The sequence below is a fragment of the Puntigrus tetrazona genome, chromosome 23 (assembly GCF_018831695.1).
Source record: "Puntigrus tetrazona isolate hp1 chromosome 23, ASM1883169v1, whole genome shotgun sequence".
NCBI lineage: Eukaryota > Metazoa > Chordata > Actinopteri > Cypriniformes > Cyprinidae > Puntigrus > Puntigrus tetrazona.
This window is the reverse complement of record NC_056721.1, coordinates 943,703-964,474: the sequence shown is the minus strand read 5'-3', so window position 1 is coordinate 964,474 and position 20,772 is coordinate 943,703. Positions and strand designations below refer to the sequence as shown.

At 37.5% G+C, this 20,772-nt stretch overlaps 1 protein-coding gene and 1 long non-coding RNA gene across 4 annotated transcripts in view; both read left to right on the top strand.

Moving 5' to 3' along the window:
* The first annotated feature begins 897 nt into the window (after positions 1-897).
* On the top strand, positions 898-4,201 carry LOC122328476. The gene is made up of 3 exons (XR_006247797.1): positions 898-1,051; positions 1,140-1,206; positions 1,370-4,201. It is a non-coding gene; the product is annotated as an uncharacterized LOC122328476 (long non-coding RNA).
* Positions 4,202-5,483: 1,282 nt separating this feature from the next.
* Positions 5,484-20,772, top strand: part of LOC122329272 (IQ motif and SEC7 domain-containing protein 1-like) — a 53,381-nt gene continuing 38,092 nt past the window's right edge. Inside the window, exons 1-3 of one of the 3 annotated variants that reach the window (XM_043225488.1) lie at positions 5,484-6,037; positions 7,856-7,885; positions 8,140-8,247. In XM_043225488.1, coding sequence (XP_043081423.1) covers positions 5,808-6,037; positions 7,856-7,885; positions 8,140-8,247 — 368 coding nt within the window. In that variant the 5' untranslated portion in view covers positions 5,484-5,807. Of the gene's footprint in view, positions 6,038-7,855; positions 7,886-8,139; positions 8,248-20,468; positions 20,676-20,772 lie in introns of those variants that run through there. The other 2 variants (XM_043225483.1, XM_043225487.1) reach the window with 2 other exon arrangements.

The window sequence follows — 20,772 nt, the reverse complement described above, 5'->3', positions numbered from 1 at the left end:
TCCCTAGCCCTTGAAAGTAGCATGTAACAACACATACATCTGTTATTACATATCAGAACAAAGGTAGGGAAACAATGCGAGTGAATAATAATGAAATATGAATGAACCCTTTTGGTTACAGCGTTGTTTAAATGATGATGATTGTTATGCAGTTGCTCCTTATTTCTTTATCCTTATTTCGCTTTATTTATGCAGGGTGACTCAGTTCTCACCTGCCATTAATTCTTCAACAGTGTTGCAATACTCTGCTGTAAGTTCACTCCTTTGGCTCTTTCAGGTTTTCCTCTACAGGTGTTTAATGTTTGTCATTTTCAAAACTCTCATGAAAGTCTTTTTATAACCGTAAATGTCAGTGCTTTGATGATAGTATACTATATAAATGAAGCCAGATGCACGAGATGCATTTCCTTGTTCTGTCAAAGAGATTTTCATGCTCAGAAGTGAAAGTAAAACAAGTGAAGAAAATATGTGTATAGGGCGTCGTATCCATTTTATGAAGTTCAAAAAGATAATGTCACAAAAAGATAATGTCATCATTCTGGAATGGATGGAGTTATGTTTCCTTGCCGCTGTCACCTCGGTCTTAGTTGGGGACACTTGATTTCTAGCATTATCGTCGATCACTATCACTCTATTCTCCTATTTGATACTGTTCAGTGCTTTGATACAATCTGTGCTGTTAAAAGCCCTATATAAATAAAAGTGATTGATTGATTGATTGATTGAATGAATGGTGTTGCTATAAACACACAGGAATCAGGTCATAACTACTGGCAAAGTAAGACACTACTATGCTAAAGAGAACTTGATCTGCAAAAATGTGGTGTGTCATCACTAATTAATGAACTATAAAGAGCGTCTGTGCATCATCACCTCAGCAAACTGGCATGAATGAACACTCCCTTCAGGATAAAAGCGTATGCCTTGTTGCCGAGAGTGACACAAGACTGGCTTGCCATCCACACTAAATCAGATATAACCTGCAGCTATATGAAGATCTGTGTATGAGGTGTGTTTGAAACACTGTTCTGAGCCCAGTAAAACATCAAAGGTAAGTGTATTTTCATAGTTAATCAAGTGACTTTAAATGTTTGTGGAATCCATGCTCTGTCCCTCAACTCAGCTTGGTTTCTCCCAAGGTTTTTTTCTCCATTCTGTCACGGATGGAGTTTCGGTTCCTCGTCGTTGTCGCCTCCGGCTTGCTTAGTTGAGAACACTTCATTTCTAGTGATTATTGTAGAATTTAATTGCGCAGATACTACTTAAATTAAACTCAGCTGGACAATCTCTGAATTCAAAAATGAAATGCCTTTAATTGAAAATGAAGTGTTTAATACATCAACATTAAATAATGTGTGTGTGCTTACAGTAAACTTCACAAGCAGCAACAATATATCTTCCTCATAATGGCATCTGCATCAGAAAGTGTTGGAATTCTCTCCTGGAATCTGAACGGTCTAAAAGCTAAACTTAAAAATGGAATTAGTAAAAAACCAAATGCTGAATATCTTCAATTCTAATGACGTTGTGCTTTTGCAAGAGACTAAAATTGGTAAACCGACCGAACGCAAAAAAAAAAAGATTGATAGTGACCGGGAAACAATTGAAACGCATTTATCAGAACCTGAATGTAAACTCGAAAAACTGGAAGATGCTACATTCAAAGGGACAGAGACCAACCAGCCCAAGACAATGTACATGACGTACTTCAGTTCAAACAGCAAAGGTGTTGCCATTCTGATCAACAAACCACACAATCTGCTGACGGCGTTTTGTGAAGGTGGAGATTATGCTTGGGTTCATGTTGAGATTGACAATCAGAGGTACACTTTCGTGAGCGTGTATTACAGTGCTAATGAACCTCATCTCATCTGTAATGTCATGTTGAAGATTTTCTACAGCTTCTTAAAAGATGGGTCAGATATTTTACAAAGCAGGCTTGTGATCGGCGGAGACTTTAACACAACGCTTCATTCTGTATTGGATGCGAACAAAGTAATCAGAGGACATCGTGCGCGGAGAGCAAGACTGAATGAGTTCATGAATATACTGGAGCTATCAGATGTCTGGAGAGAAAAGAATAAGAATTGTCGTGAATACACACACACACATCCACCGAAAACATCGACAAAGAAGCGTCAAAGCCCAACGATGTCTAGATTAGACTACGTTTTCATGTTGGAGAATGATGTGGATTATGTCAAAAACTGTAGCATACGCAAAGATATAGTTTTGTCTGATCATTTTCCTGTGAGCCTGACTCTAAACAAAACAAAATTGCCATCGTACCGTCCTCAGCATAGAGAAGAGTGATTGGAAAAGCACAGGCATATTCATATATTTATAAAAATGTGGGTAGCGCTTTAGTTTACAGTAGGTGTACTTTCCTATTATGTGCATGGGTAATATCCTACGAGCAAATGAGTGATAACACAAGGTGCTTACCTGAAATGTATGTACATGGTAAAAATACAAGAAACACAGCTGTACTTTACAGTATTACATGCATGGAAATCAGTTTGTACATACAGACAATTGTGGGTAAGAATAGGCACTTACAGCTAGCGCCTGTACATAGGAACTAATTAAACAGTTACTTACTTAGTAAATATGTAACAAATGCGCACAAGTGGATACAAACAAGCATGTCCTTACAGTATCTGTACATAGTAACCAAGACACATTACCGCACCTATGGGAAAATGTGCTATTATGTCGCATACTGTACTTGCTATATATGTGATAAAAATGTAGTACTTACGGACAAGAGAGCTAATGATAAATTGCTCTCCTCAACAGTGCTTACTTAGTTTGAAGAGCTGGTTATTCCCGTGTAATGTTTTTGTAGACTGGTGCACTTTATTTTACAGTAACATTTCCTATTAGTTAATGTACGGAAGAAGTTATGAGGTGCTTGAGTAAACACGGACCAATGTACGTATCGAGCAATTGATGGTAGACAATAGCACAATAGCTACACATTTACCATGTACAAAACCATTAGTGTGTGCAGTAATGTGCCTTAGTTACCATATACAGATACTATAAGGACATGCCTGTTTGTAATTACTACATATTTACCAAGTATTTACTTTAGTAGGTAGAGTAAACTATCTCATTGGTTACCATCTACAGGCACTACCTGTAAGTGACCCTTCTTACCCACACAATTATTAAGATGCATGTATGACTGTTAAGTTCTGCGTTTCTATTCATTATTGTGTATGTTTTTTAATATCCTTGCTGTTTAATAGGTACTTCATCTTCAGCTCTTTAGTGTCGTATTACTTGTTTTTATCTATTGTGGTCATTGCCGTCTAAATTTATATTTATATTCTTTATCATTGTTGGTTGCTTTACTTATTGCTGTTTTGGTTTTAACTGTTTTCTCCTGTTTTGGGGCTCGGAAGGGATTTATATATTATATTTATATTTGTCGTGTTTTGCGAATTTACTGATTATTTGTTATTCTTTATGCAAAAATGTTCAGTTGTTCCATGTATAATGAGAAACATATCACTTGGAAAAAGGGTTGCTATTTTTTTTTCTAATCCCATCTTGATTTGTGTTCAACTTCAGCAGAATGATCAAATATTAAGTAGTTTTCCACAGTTTTCTGATCAAAAAGCCATGTGTTGTGTACGTATTGAATATGTAATACTTCAATTCTTCATCGTAATAAAGTTCAGACTAAAACTGACAACTTAATTTCCTTTTATTGGGATTGAGCAGATGAGTTATATTATACACAGATTATATTAAACAGAATTCAAGAGGGAAAGAGTCCTTAAGCTCGAAAGCATCAATCTTATCTGATATCTGGAAGATCTTACGGATTCAAAAAAGAGCTGAGCTCAAAGATCAGAAACATCACTTAGAGAATATATATGAACAGAAAGCTGAAGGTACCTTTAACAGATCTCATGGGAATTGGTTAAAGGAGAGTAAGCAATGGTTTCAATGTCTGTTAATAAGAAAGCTATAAAAACATCTAGAACTGGTGCCTGTTTAAGATTTTTCCTTAATATATTTTTATCTGCCCTCTCTCTTCTTTTTTGTGAATTCTTTCTGTATGTGTCTTAAGAATTTTTATATTATGTTGCTTTTTTCTCTTATCTATTAATCCATTCGTGGTATGTATTTAATAATGTTTTGAACACAGGCCTTCTGTTCTTTTGTATTGGTTTTGTAAGTACTGTAATCTGCCATTTAAAAAAAAAAAAAAAAAAAAAAAAAATAATCGCATTCTCTGGATTATCAACCTGCTGAAATGATTATTAACCACTGATTTACTTTATTTACTTTTTTTTTTTTTTTTTTTTACAATTTGTATAACAACGCTTTTTTTAAAAAAATAGTCTACCACAGTAAAACTATAATCAGTACACTTTATTCTCAAAATATTAATGTTGACAATATCATCATTGCGTCAATATGAGTATAATGTGTATTAGCATGTAGATTATGTACAGTCATCCTTATATTAAGAAAATATAAAAATGCATATCTTGTGTAATTTAATGGAATTAGAATATAAATGAATTCCACAATTCATTTATACACAATATAATGAATTAACAATGTTTAAATAATTTTTAACAGTAAAACAGTGCAAATGAAAATACATCAGACTACATTCAGTGAAATGATCTATATGTCACAGAACAGCAACTGATATTTAACATATGACAGATAAATGAGGTTTCATTCTGATCTTATTCATCAGATCTTTCATGTACGATTACCAGCCACCGCTTTTTCAGATCGGTTTATGTTGGATTAAAACTTCTGGTTCTTTGAGTTCGGAAGTTCTGTACACTGTAATCATCAAAACTGTCTCTGAAAACGTCCAGAGTTTGAAAACATCCCACAAATACTACAAAACGGAAGTGCTTCATGAGCACATGAACATTGCTCAGGCGTCCGCAATGCGTTTAGTTTGCAACCGTGTCAGACCACCAACTTACAACAGTTGCTTTCTGTCAAAAAAAAAATGCATTTTAGCATTTTTGTCACAAATGCATTTTAGTAGGTAAACATGTTCATGTGAAAAGTGATAATTGACTAAGCTGAAATGTATTCAAATCCTTTTGTTCTCTCTTAAGGTCTTTTTTGAACAATATATAGCTCTAATTTGCAGCATACATTTATATGTTACACTGCTAATATAGGCCCAGTACTAAATATTACTAGTCTAATCTATCCAGCTGCTTTGATGTTCCTGAGGCAGCGATGCAAGACCTTTTAGAGTGCCTCAATAAGGTAATAAGTTGCAAATGAAAAATATCTTTAAACAAAAGAAACTTTTTGAAAACAATGCTCAAAAACACATCTACACTGCTAGACGCGACGCGATAAAACGTTGCAGACGAAGTGCTGCACCGCAAGTGTGACGCGTCCGCCAGGACTGCGGTGGAATCGTGACGCAGACAGCCAGTCGACCAATCAGAGCCTTTGTTTATGCATGCAGCGAGTTTAATTTCGACGTCGCGCTTTCTCAGTGTAGACAGCAGCGGCGTCGCGTCGCGTCGCATGCGGGATATTTAGGGTGTTACTGCGCCACCACTTATAAGTACATTCTAGTGTATGGCAAGTGGATTAAATATTCTCTACTGCACCACTAACTACTTCCAGAACGATTTTAACCTACCCACATTTAACCTTTAGTGGCACAAAGCACCGCAGGAGACGCAGAGTCGGTGTTGGACATAAGCATGGCTGAGCGCGGGACGTATATCACAGCGCGTCTTTGCCCGGAGAACACGGGAGATATTTGACTCGGGTTAGTGAAGCTGAAGGAGAAGACGATGGACAGCCGGACCGAGAATCCGACGAAGGCAGCTGGTTATCTGAAGGAGCTGAATAAGATCATAGAGACGCAGCAGACGCTGCTGGAGAGGCAGAAGAGGCGCATCTTTGAGCTGGAGCAGCATGTGTCCGATCTGTGCGTCGAGAACAGCCGCCTGAGACACGAGTACCAGCGGCATCTGCTCACCTGCAGACTGCGCTCCATTCAGGAAAACAGCCCGCAACAGCAGTAAGACCCCTCTAATATACTTCAGTCAATAACCTGCCTCCAAAGCAGATTAGAAGGTGAACGAACAGACAGGGACGGGATGCTTATTAAAATATTTTTTTTTTTCGTAGGCTATTATTTGTCTAATTTTTGATTGGTTAGGTTGATTTGGAAAAATATACAATTGCTGTGCTTGGTACCTCCAGGGAATCCTAATATTAAAGTATATTATCTATCTCAACAGCTGCAGCAGTTCAGCTGTAGTCTCCCAGCCTGACCATAATGTGCCCAACACTATATTAAAAACCCTACAGATCTGACCAACCAGCTTAGGCTGGTTTAAGATTTTACTGTCAAGTACCGAAACTATTTTCTTAATCGAAACCGGCATTTTGAATTTGATAATCTGAAGAGACTAAATATCATCTCATAAGCAGGCTCAAAGGCAGCAATGTTGCAGGTGTTGGTTAAATATGCTGAAATCAGCAATCAAGTTCAAGAAAAAATAAGCACCAAGTTATAGCATTTCTAAATATCCACTCTTGTATTTTACACCTCTTCGAAAACGTGTCAGGTGAGATACCCTGAAAGAAAGAAATACGTACAATAACACAAAAGGTACTGGCAGCTTATTACACATTATATATCTATTTATTTTACGGATGCTTCTGCTAACTCTACACCTGTGAAAACTAAAAAAAAGGAAAAATTATACACTTTAGCGTGCCCTATTTTTTTTCATATGCTCTTTTAGATTTTAAGTAGATTTGTTGAAATACAACAATGTTATTTCACCACAATATTTCCATGTTTAAAACGTACAAATCACTACATATTTTTAGTTTAAAACACTTTGAATATTCGCTCGGGCTTCACTGTTCCAAATCAATAATCAATCTATTTACAGTGAATGAAATATGTAGAAAGCCCTTCTGTGTTTGCCTTCAAAAAGCTGTGTCAGTATTTCTGAGCCATTTTCACAAATGGCTTACCATATATATACTTTAATATACTTTATGTAAACGGACATTTAGGGCGTTACGTACGAAACGGGAAGCCAGCAGTAAATCAGAGCAGTAGTCAATGTGTTTAATGCTTCTTTTCTCTTGGAGTGGCCTGATGTTCATTCAAAGAGTGCAGTGGGCAGCTGAGGGGAGACTCACCTCTAATGGCTTCTGTTCTAGTGTTACAGTCCTGAGATTGATTATCCATCTCCAGCGTGACGTTTGCATTAAGTCAGACCTTTAAAGATTAAAGCCATTATCTGATTGTTGTAATCTGTAATAATAATGGTTTTATCCTCACTGGAGCTGATATTTGACATTAGAAATATGTGTGTGTGTATATGTGTGTGTGTATATATATATATATATATATATATATATATATATATATATATATATATATATATATATAGCTGGGTCATGGCCACAGATGCTGACAGTACATTGCTGCAGCCATGACGTCAAAACCAGGAAGACCATTAACCACTGGTTTCCCTTGAGATTTTCCTGTGGGTTTTACAATGGGGTTTTGTCGTGAGCAATGTAAGCCATGAGCAAAATAAACCTGACAAGTGCTGTACTCTTGTGCAATGTAAACTGTGCACACAACACAGTACACATATGTAGGTACTTACATTCATGAAAACATTATAAATAAAACTGCCTCGAATCAGCTTACGTTTACAGTATTTACTACACATTAGTAAATGCAGTGTATAAAACATTCTGTTTACTAATATAAAGGTAAAACACATTAGCAAGCACATATGTTTTATGTTTTAGTCGTGCTACTCTAATGTAGCTTTGATGTTTTTCCTCTTTTTGTGTGTTTCAGGTCAGAATATGGGAATGCAAGAATCGTCAGGTATGTTGCGTGTTTACTTTTGCTGTACTGGTAAATGTTGTCTGATTTGCGGGTTATAAACCGCTCTGCTCTGCGAGTGTTTGGCGCTCTGAGTGGTTGCTAACGCCCCGCTATGTGTTTGAGAGCTCGTTTGGGTGCATCATATTCGGTGACAGCAGCTTTCCTGCTCCGCATCCACTCGTGTGTAATTGGAGCAACATCAGCTCGGACGCTCTGCTGCAGACTCCTGTGAAGTGTTGTGTTTCTGTCTACAGAAGGCATGCTTCTCTTCCTGTGGAGATGACAGACAGTCCCAGCAGCCTCAGATCAGCCGTGTGCAGGAGAACTGTGCCGTGTCGACAGTGGAAGTCTGCATCCTTCGGGTACAGTAAACGCTCGTCTGTATTTGTATCATATTGTATACTAGTTTGTATACTACATATTGCCAGTCATAGCAAATGGAATGCACTCTTTGGACACTTTGTAATTATTAGCTTTGTCCAATTTGATGGCATATTTGACTCTGGAGCACAAAAACAGCCATAAGTAGCACAGGCATATTTGTAACAATAGCCAATAGTAAGTATGGGTCAAGATTATAGATTTTTCCTTTATGCCAAAAGTAAAGATCATGTTCCATGAAGATATGTTGTATATTTTCCTACTGTAAATGTATCAAAACTTTTAATTAGATTACCTTGGATTACCTTTTTAAGCTTTTTTTAGATTCCAGATTTTCAAATAGTTGTATCTCAGCCAAAAATTGTAACAAACCATACACCAATGGGAAGCTTATTTATTCTAATATTTCATATTACTTTACCTTAATGATTGGTTTTGTGGTCCATGGTCACACAATGATAGTCGCTTGTCATTTTTGCACCTGCTGGTATAACATACAGAACTGACATCTTCATGGTTATGATAGCAGGTACACACTGTATTAATGAACAGAACAAATTTATGGTTTGAATGAATGTCAAACTAGCGATCGGCTAGGTTCATCTCATGCTGTATGTGTAAAACTCACAGTCACTCTGCTGAAGAACACCGAACACCAGGATAGGTGATGAGAAATGAGCTCAGAGAGGACGCTTGCGACGTGATGAATGTGTCAGTCGTTTAATGGTCATCATGAAATGTCACATTTCAAGTTCTTCATTCGTCTTTGACTGTGTGAATTTGTATCTGTGAAAGAAACCAGTGCGCTGTAGATTTCATGGAACATTTAAAGGCAAGTAGGAAAGGTCATAGCGCTGAACACTCTTCCGAAATGGCGCCGAGGAGGGTTAATGCCACCAAAAAAATGTGCACATATTGTTGTGATCTAATGAAATGAGCCTTTTTGGCTGAATCTGACAAAAGCGCCGATCTCTTTCGTCTTTGATGCATTTAAAGCAAGAAAACGGAATATAATTTGTATTGAGTTTTGCAGTACACTTATATGTGTGTGCGTATAAAGTACAGCTGACGAAGGCAGACTGTGCTGATGATTGGAGCTGTTGATTTTGGCGTAGTGTATCGTATCATACAATGAGTGAACAGGTTATAGTGGTCTGTGTGGACTGTCGGAAGCTGAGACTAGTTTCTTTGGTTTATTGTATTGCCTTTTAGTGCAGAAATTCAAGTGGCGACAGTACAAGTACAAAACATTTTAACAAAGGTTGAAATGTTCTGTTCGAATGTGTTGAGATGTTTTATGCGCTGCCTTTTTACACTTCCAGATGTGAGACACGAAGGTGACCTGAAGCTCATTAAATTTTCATGGATTTTTTCCACCGTATTTCACTCTGTGCTTCAGCGGTTTTCACCGATTTGTGCTTATTGGAAAGAAACAAACTCTGCGTCTGTAGTTTGAACTCTAGTATCATTTCAGCCATCTTGTGTCTTGTGAGATCACTCCAGATTGCTAATTAACACACCTACGCATCATTGACTACAGCAGCCATTCATTTCTGAAAGCAGAGGGTCGGAAAACATTTTTGCCTCGTAAAAATGTCTTCTATTCGTTAGGTAAATGCTTGGAAAAAAAAAAAAGTATTTCTCTGTAACGTTTTTTTCTCGTACTCTCTTTCATGAAATTCATGAATTTGCGAAATGCATTAATGAAACTGCATCTGCGCATATGCATTGAATGAGATGAGAATATAGTCCAGTGTGTTAATAGAGGGCACGTTTGTTGGCGTAATGAGAGGCAGAGCTCAGCTCTTGCTGCTCTGAGTGCACCGGAGTATCCTCAGAGGAATAAACCCGTCTGAAACAAAGCCACATCCTGGGCAAAGCCGTTGTCCTTCACGCTCACGGGATGAGCTGTCATTGTGTGTTAGCCGCTGGTGACCAGAAAGACAGAGAGAGAGAGAGACATAGAGAGGGTTAGAGAGAGAGAGAGAGAGAGAGACATTTTCCAAAAAAACTGTTACAAATAATCAACACAAGTCAAGCACCAAAGCACCAAATCAAGTCAAAAGAGAGAAGATCCTCCATGGCTTTGAAATAGCAAAAATCAATGAGAATTCTAGATTTTATTGAGTTTAAAAAACTGCTAAACTGTAACTCATGTTTTGTTCATAACTTGGAGTAAATTGAGCTAGTGCGCTGTATCAAGTAATAAGCATTTAACATTTTTAGTTAAATCAACTGAAAAAACCAAAAAGTAGCATACTTCAAGTTTATCTCATTAAGTATGCTTAAAAAAATAAAAGTACATGTAAAAGTTTACGTTTAAGTACAAGTGCAGGGCACACCTTTCGGTAGAGATGTCAGAACGTGAGTCACCATTGACTTTCAATATGCTCTCAACATGACTGTGCAAAACATAAAAATAAAAGAAATAAAATTCTGACTAAAGCCAAACGCTTTTAAGACATTCCATAAATAAGTGTGCTCAAGCCTTTTCCTGGTCCAAAGAAACCAGACAGTTAGTTTAGACTTTTACCATCACTAATAAAACATATGTTATCAAAAATGCATCTACCAGTTACACGATAAGTCTTGTCAGGATGGATTACTTGTTCCAAAACGTTTCCCAATCTACTAGCCAGTACCTTGGAGAGCAATTTTAGAATCACTGCACAGCAAATTGATCTCCGGTTCTTAATTTTGTTCAAGTCTACCTTGTTTGGCAGCAAAGAGAGGACTGTTTTACAGCAGCTTGTGGGCAGTCGCCCATTAGCTAGGCTTTCCTCCAGCACCTCCGGTAGAGGCACTTTGCCACACTCCATGATTTGGAGAGCTCTCCAGAATCAGAGCTTTACTAGCATTGGCTAGTTCGGCATTGGCCTCTTCAGATAACTGAGGTAAATTACCAACAGTTTGTTCATTGGTGAGATCACTTTTGTACAGATTTTCATAAAAACATAGAGCTCTCTTCCGAGTATCAGAGGGATCTGACAACAAGACTCCAGTTCTCCAGCGTAAGGCATGAATAAACCTAATAATTCAGATAGAGAGGATTTCTTAATATTAAAATGTTTCAAAATAGGCAGAATTTCCTGTACTATCAGCAAGACCCTGAAGTTCTCTATTGCTTTTATCGAATAGGTTATATCTCTTTTGTTGTTGCGAGTATATTGTTCCACCTCTGCTGTGAAGGAACATTTTGTAGCTCTAATATTGTTTCAAAGCTCTCTTTGAAATGCTTCTCATGTAATAAATTATTATTGAGATGCCAGTGAGCATTTTTAGGCTTAATTGAACTGAAAGCCTTAACACACTGTATCAAACTATGATCAGAAAAGCATACTGGAAAAATTTAACAGGCAAGTTGGTGAATCCATAAAATCTATCCAACCTTGCTAATGAAATTAAATAATCGTAAGCATGAGCCCAAGAGCCCATTTGAGTTCCATAAAAATTTCTCCAAACATCAACAATCTCATGTGATTTCAGTAACTGAGTAAGGCACTTTTGTAAAGGCATATGGTTTCCCATCTAGAAAGTGCTCCGTGCAATTGAAATACCCACCTAGAAATAATAAGTCCTCAGTATTGCAATTACACAAAACCTTACTCAAAGTATCTGGAAAAATCAGTGCATTTCCAGTGCATTGGTTGGGACACACACACAAATGAAAACCAAAGAAATTTTCAAACTGAACTATAACTAAAGTCTGCATTTTATTATTTTGTCTACCCGATAAGAACAGGGAACAAAATTCTTAGAAAATAAAATGTCAACTCCACCACTTGCCCAATCCGAAGCACTTAATAAATCACTATGAATTTCCTGAGTCAATATAACTGTATCTGTTTATCTAAGATGCGTTATAGAACTGTATATTTTATAATATCCAATATTAATATGCTTGTTCGTAGTTTTTTCCCCTTGTTTTTGGGCATATTTAATTTATAAACGCTGAAAGATATGTCTCCGTCAGCTTTTGGCCACTTCATGTATCCGTACAGTAATACCGCAAATAGACGTGCAGCAGAATGTGGCGGCTCACTGTTCATGCTGGATGCGGACAGAATATTCTCCAGCCCAATCACTTCTTCTACAGCCAAGCTGCGTTCTTCTACACTTACAGGTGAGTCTATCTTCAAACCATGGTGCCTCGTCAAGAAATCAAACTCCCGCTACCTGAGGCAGCCATGCTCCCAGTACAAAAACAGTACCTAACTAATTTCTCACTAAATTCACAAAACGGATGAATTAAAATCACCCAAAGAAATATATAAAAAAGATAGAAAAGGTAGAACACTTGTATGCTCGCCACCCATTCACTCACACAAAGAGCAGAGAGAGAGAGAGAGAGGTTTGACCCAACTTTATTTGAAAAACATTTCATAATCTTCCCAACAACTCCCATAATAAATATATTTAATATATATTTATATTTATTTATTTGACATTTTTAAAAATTCAAACCAATTGTCCAGCGCGAACAAAGCACAAAACATCAACACATCACACATCAAACTGGACATATATGATTTTCTTTGATGTCATGAAGTTTCAAAATTGAATTAAATCTAGTAATTCATTCCTTTGCCTTTTATTGATGACAGCAGTCATTTTTGGAAAGTCCAGTAACCGCTTGGTAATGCAATAACAATTTCTTTCACCAGCTTTTCAGTCAATCTTGAGGACTTTAAAGCTGTTGCTTCTTTTAAGTTTTCCACTTATTCCCATCGGTCATTATTCAAAGGTCTTCACATTTTTGACACATTTTTGTAAAAGACCAGAATTCAACATTGGCAGATAAAACAATGCAATCCCAGACAGGTTCACTTTTTCCAGTTTCGTTAAAAACAGATGTCCATCTGATTTAAGATCACCTGCTCTTCATAGAATTATTTTTGCAGTCCGAGTCCATGCTAAGTCCTTGAGATACAAGAATCTCTTCCTTTGTATGGTATATTTAAGCAATCTGGCAGACACCTTTTCCAGCATTCCCTCCCAATTTTCATTATGAACTTCTTACCTTCCTAAACAAACACCTAGTATTTTTAGCCCGTCTTTCAACAATAATCTTGAAGGATCTTGCCCACTTTTCCACTGACCAATAATAATGACCTCTCATATTGTCCAATAGCTTCAAAAACAGTAAAACAGCTGATATCAATATTCTATTTATATTATTAATCAGGAAAATAAATGAACCTTAACCTGCACAACAGTTGCTCAATATTAATGCAGGTATTGGTGCACTCCCCTAAATCCTTAACAATCAAAAAATACAATAAAAATATAAAATTCTTTCCAAACCCAAAATTTCTTAAAACCTCAAAAAGATATGTATTACTGACCCTATCGAAAGCTTTTTCTTGGTCTAATGAGAGCAAAATATTATTAAAATGGTTAAAATCAATTACAACAATTACAAAAAAGATTGTCTACAATTGGCCTATTAGAGAGACAATATATTCTCTGTGAACCAATATTTCCAATGTTTCAGATTGTGTCTAAACATTTAGAATTTTTTTTGTCCATGCACAGTAAAGAGACAGACCTCCAGTTGTTTAAAAAGCATAATACTTATGTTTTCCAAGTCATTTCTTAGTACATTCAATTAGTAAACTTAGTGAATTCCTATAGAACTATCATTTGATAACAGTCTCGTTGCTTCAGTAATCTCATGAAATGTAATTTTTCATCTAAAAAAGTTTATTTATTGATATCGATAGAGCAAACGAATCAGAAGCACGTTAAGGATCACAAGTCTTAGCGCCATGCAAGTCAGTGTAAAAGTTCACTTTTCGCACAAAAAGGTTTTTAAAAAGACATATGGTATGATTTTATCTTAAATATATTCCCTTTTGCCCTTATAATTCCAGCAATAAAACAAAACAAAAAATCCATGGGTTTTTGTTTTATATTCATTGTGAAAACAATGTACCTTTCTGAATATCAGCACGTGTGCGCTGGCACTAATGTGCTACTAATTTTTTGAAAGAATCGAGCGATCCAGTGATTCAACCCCTCCGCTAGTTATAGCAACGGTTTCAGCATATTTAAGTTGCTTTCCCAGGTTGACTTTCAGCTCCCGGTCCTGTGCAGGTGTTAGCAAGCCGGAGGATGTGGTCCAGGTAGATGTTGTTACCTGCTCCAAAGCCCTGACGAAAGTGATGGTCATCTTTGATAATCCCACTGGAGATGGTCTTCAGAACTTTGTTATGATGCCAACTACAGCACCCCTCTTTCAGGGCACTTGGGCAGCCGCTGAGGATATGATTTGTGGTCCCTCTTTTTTTAGGTACAGAGGTCAGTCAACTCAGGTTAACAAGCAACCAACAACTTAAGTGTGAAAAGATCTGCTCTTTCAACGCTAAGCAGAGATATCATTGTGAATCGATCAATTGTCTTTGATTCTTCTGAATCCACACTCCTTTTGTGTACCTCCAACGGTGGGCTAACTCATCCCCTTAGTGTTTCATACCACTCCTTTTTTTTGAGTCCAAACAACTGTTATCTGAATTTTCGCTTGCCAGATGTCCCGTGTATCTGTCTTCGTCAGCAGCAAGGGATTCACATGGGATAAATGCAGGGACATAGTTAGGCTGACAGGGAATATTTCCGAATTAGAGACACACATCCAAACTTGCCCTTGTTCAAGGCTAACAATGTTTCGGGGCACAGTTCCTGAGCGCTGCGGCTCTTGCACCATTAGTACTGGTTCTTGCACACACAATCCACGCTAATCATCTTATATCCATTGCCATGTGTCTGTGCTCTTTGCTACATCAGGATGGGATCCTCTTCCACTTCCCTCTCTTTGATCCCTATTCTTCCATTGATTGATCTGCAGCTCGTTACGGGTTCTTCATCTCAGAAGCAGCAGGTTTGTTGTGCTGATAGGCCTCACTGCTCCAGTCTTTTCAAAGCGTCTTTGTCTGCTGTCTCTCCAGCCATCAACCACACTATTCTTAGTAGACAACCAGCCAATTCCTGGTAGCCACTGGTTACTCCAGAAAGATGCTTTTAAAGTGCCCCTATTATGGATTTTAACACAGCTCTAAGTAAATGAGAACATCCTGAAAGTGCACTTTGCATAAAGTCGAGCAAAAGAAATCTGAATCATTTAAATGAGCTGTTTTTAAAATGAGTTCCAAGCCGTTTTGTCATGAGGTCAAAATGAAACATGAGCATAATATCTGCCCACTTGTTAATCTTTCGCAGTTGGCTCTGATTGAGAATTCATTCTTTGTCACTGGCTTCCTGCGTTTGGAGCATTAAAAGCTCACAAACGCTGCTTTAAATGAAATCAACCAATCACTGGGGGGATTTGGAGAATTTGGAGAATTGAACAAATAAGGTCAAAATAAATTTATAAGAAAATATAAGCGTTTTTTGACCTTGCATGCATCTTATCTGTTCATGCATCAAAATATAAACCTTTTATAAGCCATAATAGGGGCACTTTATCATACATCACCATGTGATCCGTCTGAACACATCATCAGTGATGTTTACTGTGCTATATTCAATTATAAATAGAAAGCATGACATGCAGACTTCATATTTCAATCAATCAATCACTTTTATTTATATAGCGCTTTTAACAATACAGATTGTTTTAAAGCATATAGATATATGTATATATATGTGTGTGTGTGTGTGTAAAAAATTATCTTAGGGATACTGGTGTGTAATTGGGTCAATACCGAACTAACAATAAGCTTTAGTACAAACAATACTGTTACTGATATATTGTTTTATTTCCATATTTCTGTTTTAATGGCGAATTAGCAGCTTTTCGATGCAGAATTTTACAAACAGCACGAGTGAATCTCCCCAAATCCTCTGTCATTCCCTCTCAAAATCTGTCTTTAAGCAAGCTGCAAACTGCATGGTTGACGGAGGAATTTTCATAGTTTACATGCATCGTGAAGTTTAGAATTTGCGTTCTTTTTTACGTTTAGCCAGCATTTAAACCAGCAGTACTCTCCAGAGACTCTGTACTCGTGCTCGCTGAACAATTGCACCGTTGTAAAAGCAAAAATACACAGCGCCATGAAAAACATTTACCTGCATATAAAAAAACAAAAAAAGTACTAAAAAAAAAAAATCCCTCCCACAATTCACCTAAGAGGGGAATTCACCCCATTTTCACAAATGAAACCGAGGCCCTGAATGTCTAAAAATCCTTGAGTATCACTATGATTAATTCTACAGATTAAAAATAATCTTTTTTATCATGTAGATAAGAGGTAAAAGTTTTCTAAACATTCCTGCTCCCTGAGAAAGCCAATACTTAAATTTTCTATGGACATAATGTAATATTTTAATGCGTTACTATGTTAAGGAAATCACTCTTTCTCTTTCTCTCTCTCTTTGAAGGGCCTGTTTTATTTTAAAAATGTGCTTTTTTTTTGCATAATTGCAAATTACAGAGTAGTATGGATAACTGTATCGATAAGCAGTATTATATTGGTATCAATACGATTTGAACATCTCTACCCTGGAATCGATCGCACAGGTTCTGATGCAGCAGAGCATCCCCAAACCATTACAATACCAGAGCTTGTTAAAAATGAATCCCTTTCGAAGATGATTGAATTAACCCTTTAAGCTCTGTATATCAGCGGTTCAGTGTAGAGCTGTAGAGTCTTCCTCTTTTCCCACAGTTCTGCATGGTCTCAGTGCACAGACAGACAGACAGACTGAGGCAGATTTTAAAGGCTAAATATTATACAGGTTATTTGGACACGTACAGGTTAAACTGGATTCATCTCTGAACTTTGAATTAACTGTAATGCCATCTAGTGGCTATATCTATAGCCATCTATAGTGGCTACAGAACCTCATCATCAAGAAATGTGCTCATTTGTTTTATGCTTAATGCTTGGTGCCTTTAATTAATATATATATAAATATAATTTTTTTCCACCATGTCTTCAGGATTGATAACTGGAATTCATCGTACTGCCCCTTATTGATCCTTTGACCACACTTTCAAACTTTGTAAAGCATTGTTTCCAAATTAGTAATAATAATAAGAACATATAATAATTAGTGCTGTCGAACAATCTCATCCAAAATTAAAGTTTCAATAATAACCTTATTATGTAGAGTTTGCTGGTTTATTTCTTGAACGAGTAGTGACATCACAGGCATCATTCAGAGGTCAGAGAGGTCAAATACTGCAGCTTTACACGCCGCTTTAATGCCTGTTCCGCCTCAGCTTGTGTATATTAGAGTTAAATCCGTCTTGCGTTTTAGTCTGTGTATAGAAGAGAAACAGCCCATTGTTACACTTGCACGTCGGAGCAGTGCAGACACCCTCTCAGGTGTATTTTTAGCACAGATACACAGCAGAAAATAGTCTGAGGGTGTCAGAAGCAGAATCAGGAGTCCCAAACACACAACATCACCGATGCTAGATCGCTCCTTCAATTTAACTTTAATTTCCTTCAGACAACAACGGGACACTTTATATTTCGACCAAAATAAAAAAAGAATTGTCTGTTATTATCAACATGCAGAATTTACAGTCTCTCTGTCACCAATGCAGATCAACGTTTCAGATTCAAAATCTGATCTGACCCACAACCTGCATGATAAAATGATCCTCAGTTATTCAGACATTAACTGTAATTGGTCCACTGTGGGTTGTGAAATGCTGAAAACTGTGCATAGAAAGTGTCAAAAAACAAATAAATCAAACAGGGTTGATTTGGAAATAATGCCAGCTTTATGCACAAACGGACATCTTTCTTGTGGCATGTGCAAATTCTGTTCCACCAACGCTAATGAAAGCCAACATTTTCATATTTGTACAAATCACTGCATGTTCATGTATTTCTAAATTTCACAGGCCATCTGACGTTCGTTCGTGGTAGTACATATTCATGGATAATTGTGTATGTATTTTTAAAGTAAAACTAATTTGAAACTAATTTCATCCCATAATGCACAGACACTGAAGCACTGAACTGTATTAAATTGAAGAATGATTGGAGAGCATCCAGGGGGTGGAGATGGGTAGGGTTTCATCTGGAGTTGGTGCATCTCTATAATACCAGGATACTTACACGGTAACTCATCTGTCCACTTAATTTAAAGTGTAGCATTGTACTTACAAATTTGTACTTAGACATACCATTCTGAGGCTTGTCACATGTGTGTAGTTACAGAAAAATTACAGCTCTAGATACTAAGTTACCTACTTACACTGTGGTTACATACAAATCTAGTTACTATGTAAGTATAGTCCGCATTAGGATCTTGGCCCTTATGTTAAAAATGTAAAATGTTGCTTTGGTTGCTGTAAATGAGTTAAAGCAGCAAGACGAGCCAAGCGCAAAAATAATCAGGTGATAATGGTTATGTTTTTACATAATTATAATTTAGCTGTTTTTATGTGATATTTTTGTTAGCGTGCTGTTCAGAGATGCTATTTGTCATCGTTGATTCTTGATGTCTGTTTGTGCCCAACAGAAAGACCTTTTTTTTTTTTTTTTGGATTAGAACAGTTTGAAAGAAACCCTCCCAAAAACACAGGATGTTTTGCTGTGTAATCAGTCAATCATTTTTTAATATAGCGCTTTTAACCAAAACCCCATCCATACAGAATGGAGAAAATGTTTTTTTTGGAAGAAACCAGACACAGTTAGGGCTAGTTCTCTGACCGGACGCCCAGCACCTAACCTCCAGTTCAATTTCAAACACAGCTGTGTCAGATAGTGTAAATGACTGTGTGTGTGTGTGTGTGCATCAGGATCTGGTGATCGGTCCACGGGCGCATCTAGGTGTTCTGGTCTCTGATGAACATAATCTCTGGGTGCTGATCCACCATCTAGTCTGGATACAAACTGTGAAAACAGATTGAGAAAGAAACAGGACTAATATTAGCGTAGATGCCATTCTTTTTACGATGTCACAAGTACGTGTTTTATGAGGAGTGTTCTAGGTTCCAGCTGATCTAATTAATGCGGCCTAAAAATCCTTTAACGGATTTGAATAATAAAAGTGCATTAGTGATATTCTAGGTATTATCAAATGGCCAGAGTTTTGAGAACGCAGCGGACGTGCAGGACTATAATGTGATAAGAGCTCGCTCAAGTATTGAGGAGCTAAACCATTCAGGGCTTTATAGGTAATTAATAAGATTTTAAAATCTATTCGATGTTTGATAGGGAGCCAGTGCAGTGTTGACAGAACCGGGCTAATATGATCATACTTCCTAGTTCTAGTAAGGACTCTGGCTGCTGCGTTTTGGACTAGCTGAAGTTTGTTTATCAAGCGTGCAGAACAACCACCCAATAAAGCATTACAATAATCTAACCTCGAGGTCATAAACGCATGAGTCTGCCCCATATTTCTAGATAGAAGAGCGGCACGCAAGTGATCTGCCCCAACCCCAGGAGGGATGAAGACAGGTCTTTTCAACAGCTCTTTTCAACAGGTCAGGTCTGCCCCAGAAACTCATCCAATTGTCTATAAAGCCTATGTTGTTCTGCGGGCACCACTTAGACATCCAGCCATTGAGACCCAGCAGTCTGCTGTAAATCTCATCACCCCGGTAAGCAGGGAGGGGAACAGAGCATATTACATTGTCCGACATCATAATAACGATGTATATAATAACTATACTAAGTAATAACTATATGTACTTACTATCGTTAGGCTTAGGGTTATGTTATTTATGCATAATTTAGTGTTATTATAATAGTCATTACATGTGACAAGGACACCTTGTAGATGTGTACAGAACATTAGCTTTCATGAACAGCAGTGTCAATAGCTCCTGACTGTTTTTATTACCAATTTTTTCATATAGTGACATTAATGACACATTAATTCCTGTTATACTTTTGTGTCATATAGATAATTGTGTGTTGTGTTTCATAAAACACGTTTTACGAAATTGAAAACAGAGTCAGAGGCTCAGAGTCATCGTATGGTTTTGCAGATTTTGGTGTGTCTCTGCTGTTTTGAGTGTCAGCTTTCAGAAACAAGGAAAGATTTAGTGCGTAAGCAAAAACTTATTGACTGGCCTGCTGTTTGATTTCTCAGAACGGGAGGCGATCCTGTCTCTTCCTTGCTTGACCTCTGGCTGTGATGTTGATTTATTATTACGAGTGAAATGGGCGCTGCATTCAGGATCCCTCTGTTTCTATGGAGACCAGAGAGCCAATCAGCTGCCCCGGCTGTGGACCGTACTAAAGGCTGCAGATGGAGGAGGCAGCACATTAAGAAATCTCGCACACACTCCGTTCCTCAGCAGTATCTGTGAACTGCGCAGTATGCGCGTCCGCTTGCTGATGTAAGTGTGTGATGTGTGTGTGACGTAGCGGGCCAGGAGCGCAGCGCTGTAGTGTTGATCCGACTGAATGAGAGCCGCGACCATGGCGCACAGACTCGGCATCATGTGAGTATCAGATATGCGGACTGCATGCATGACAGCGCTCGTGTGTTTCACACAGAGATTGTGTGTGTGCGTGTGTGTGTGTTCTCCTCAGGGAGCT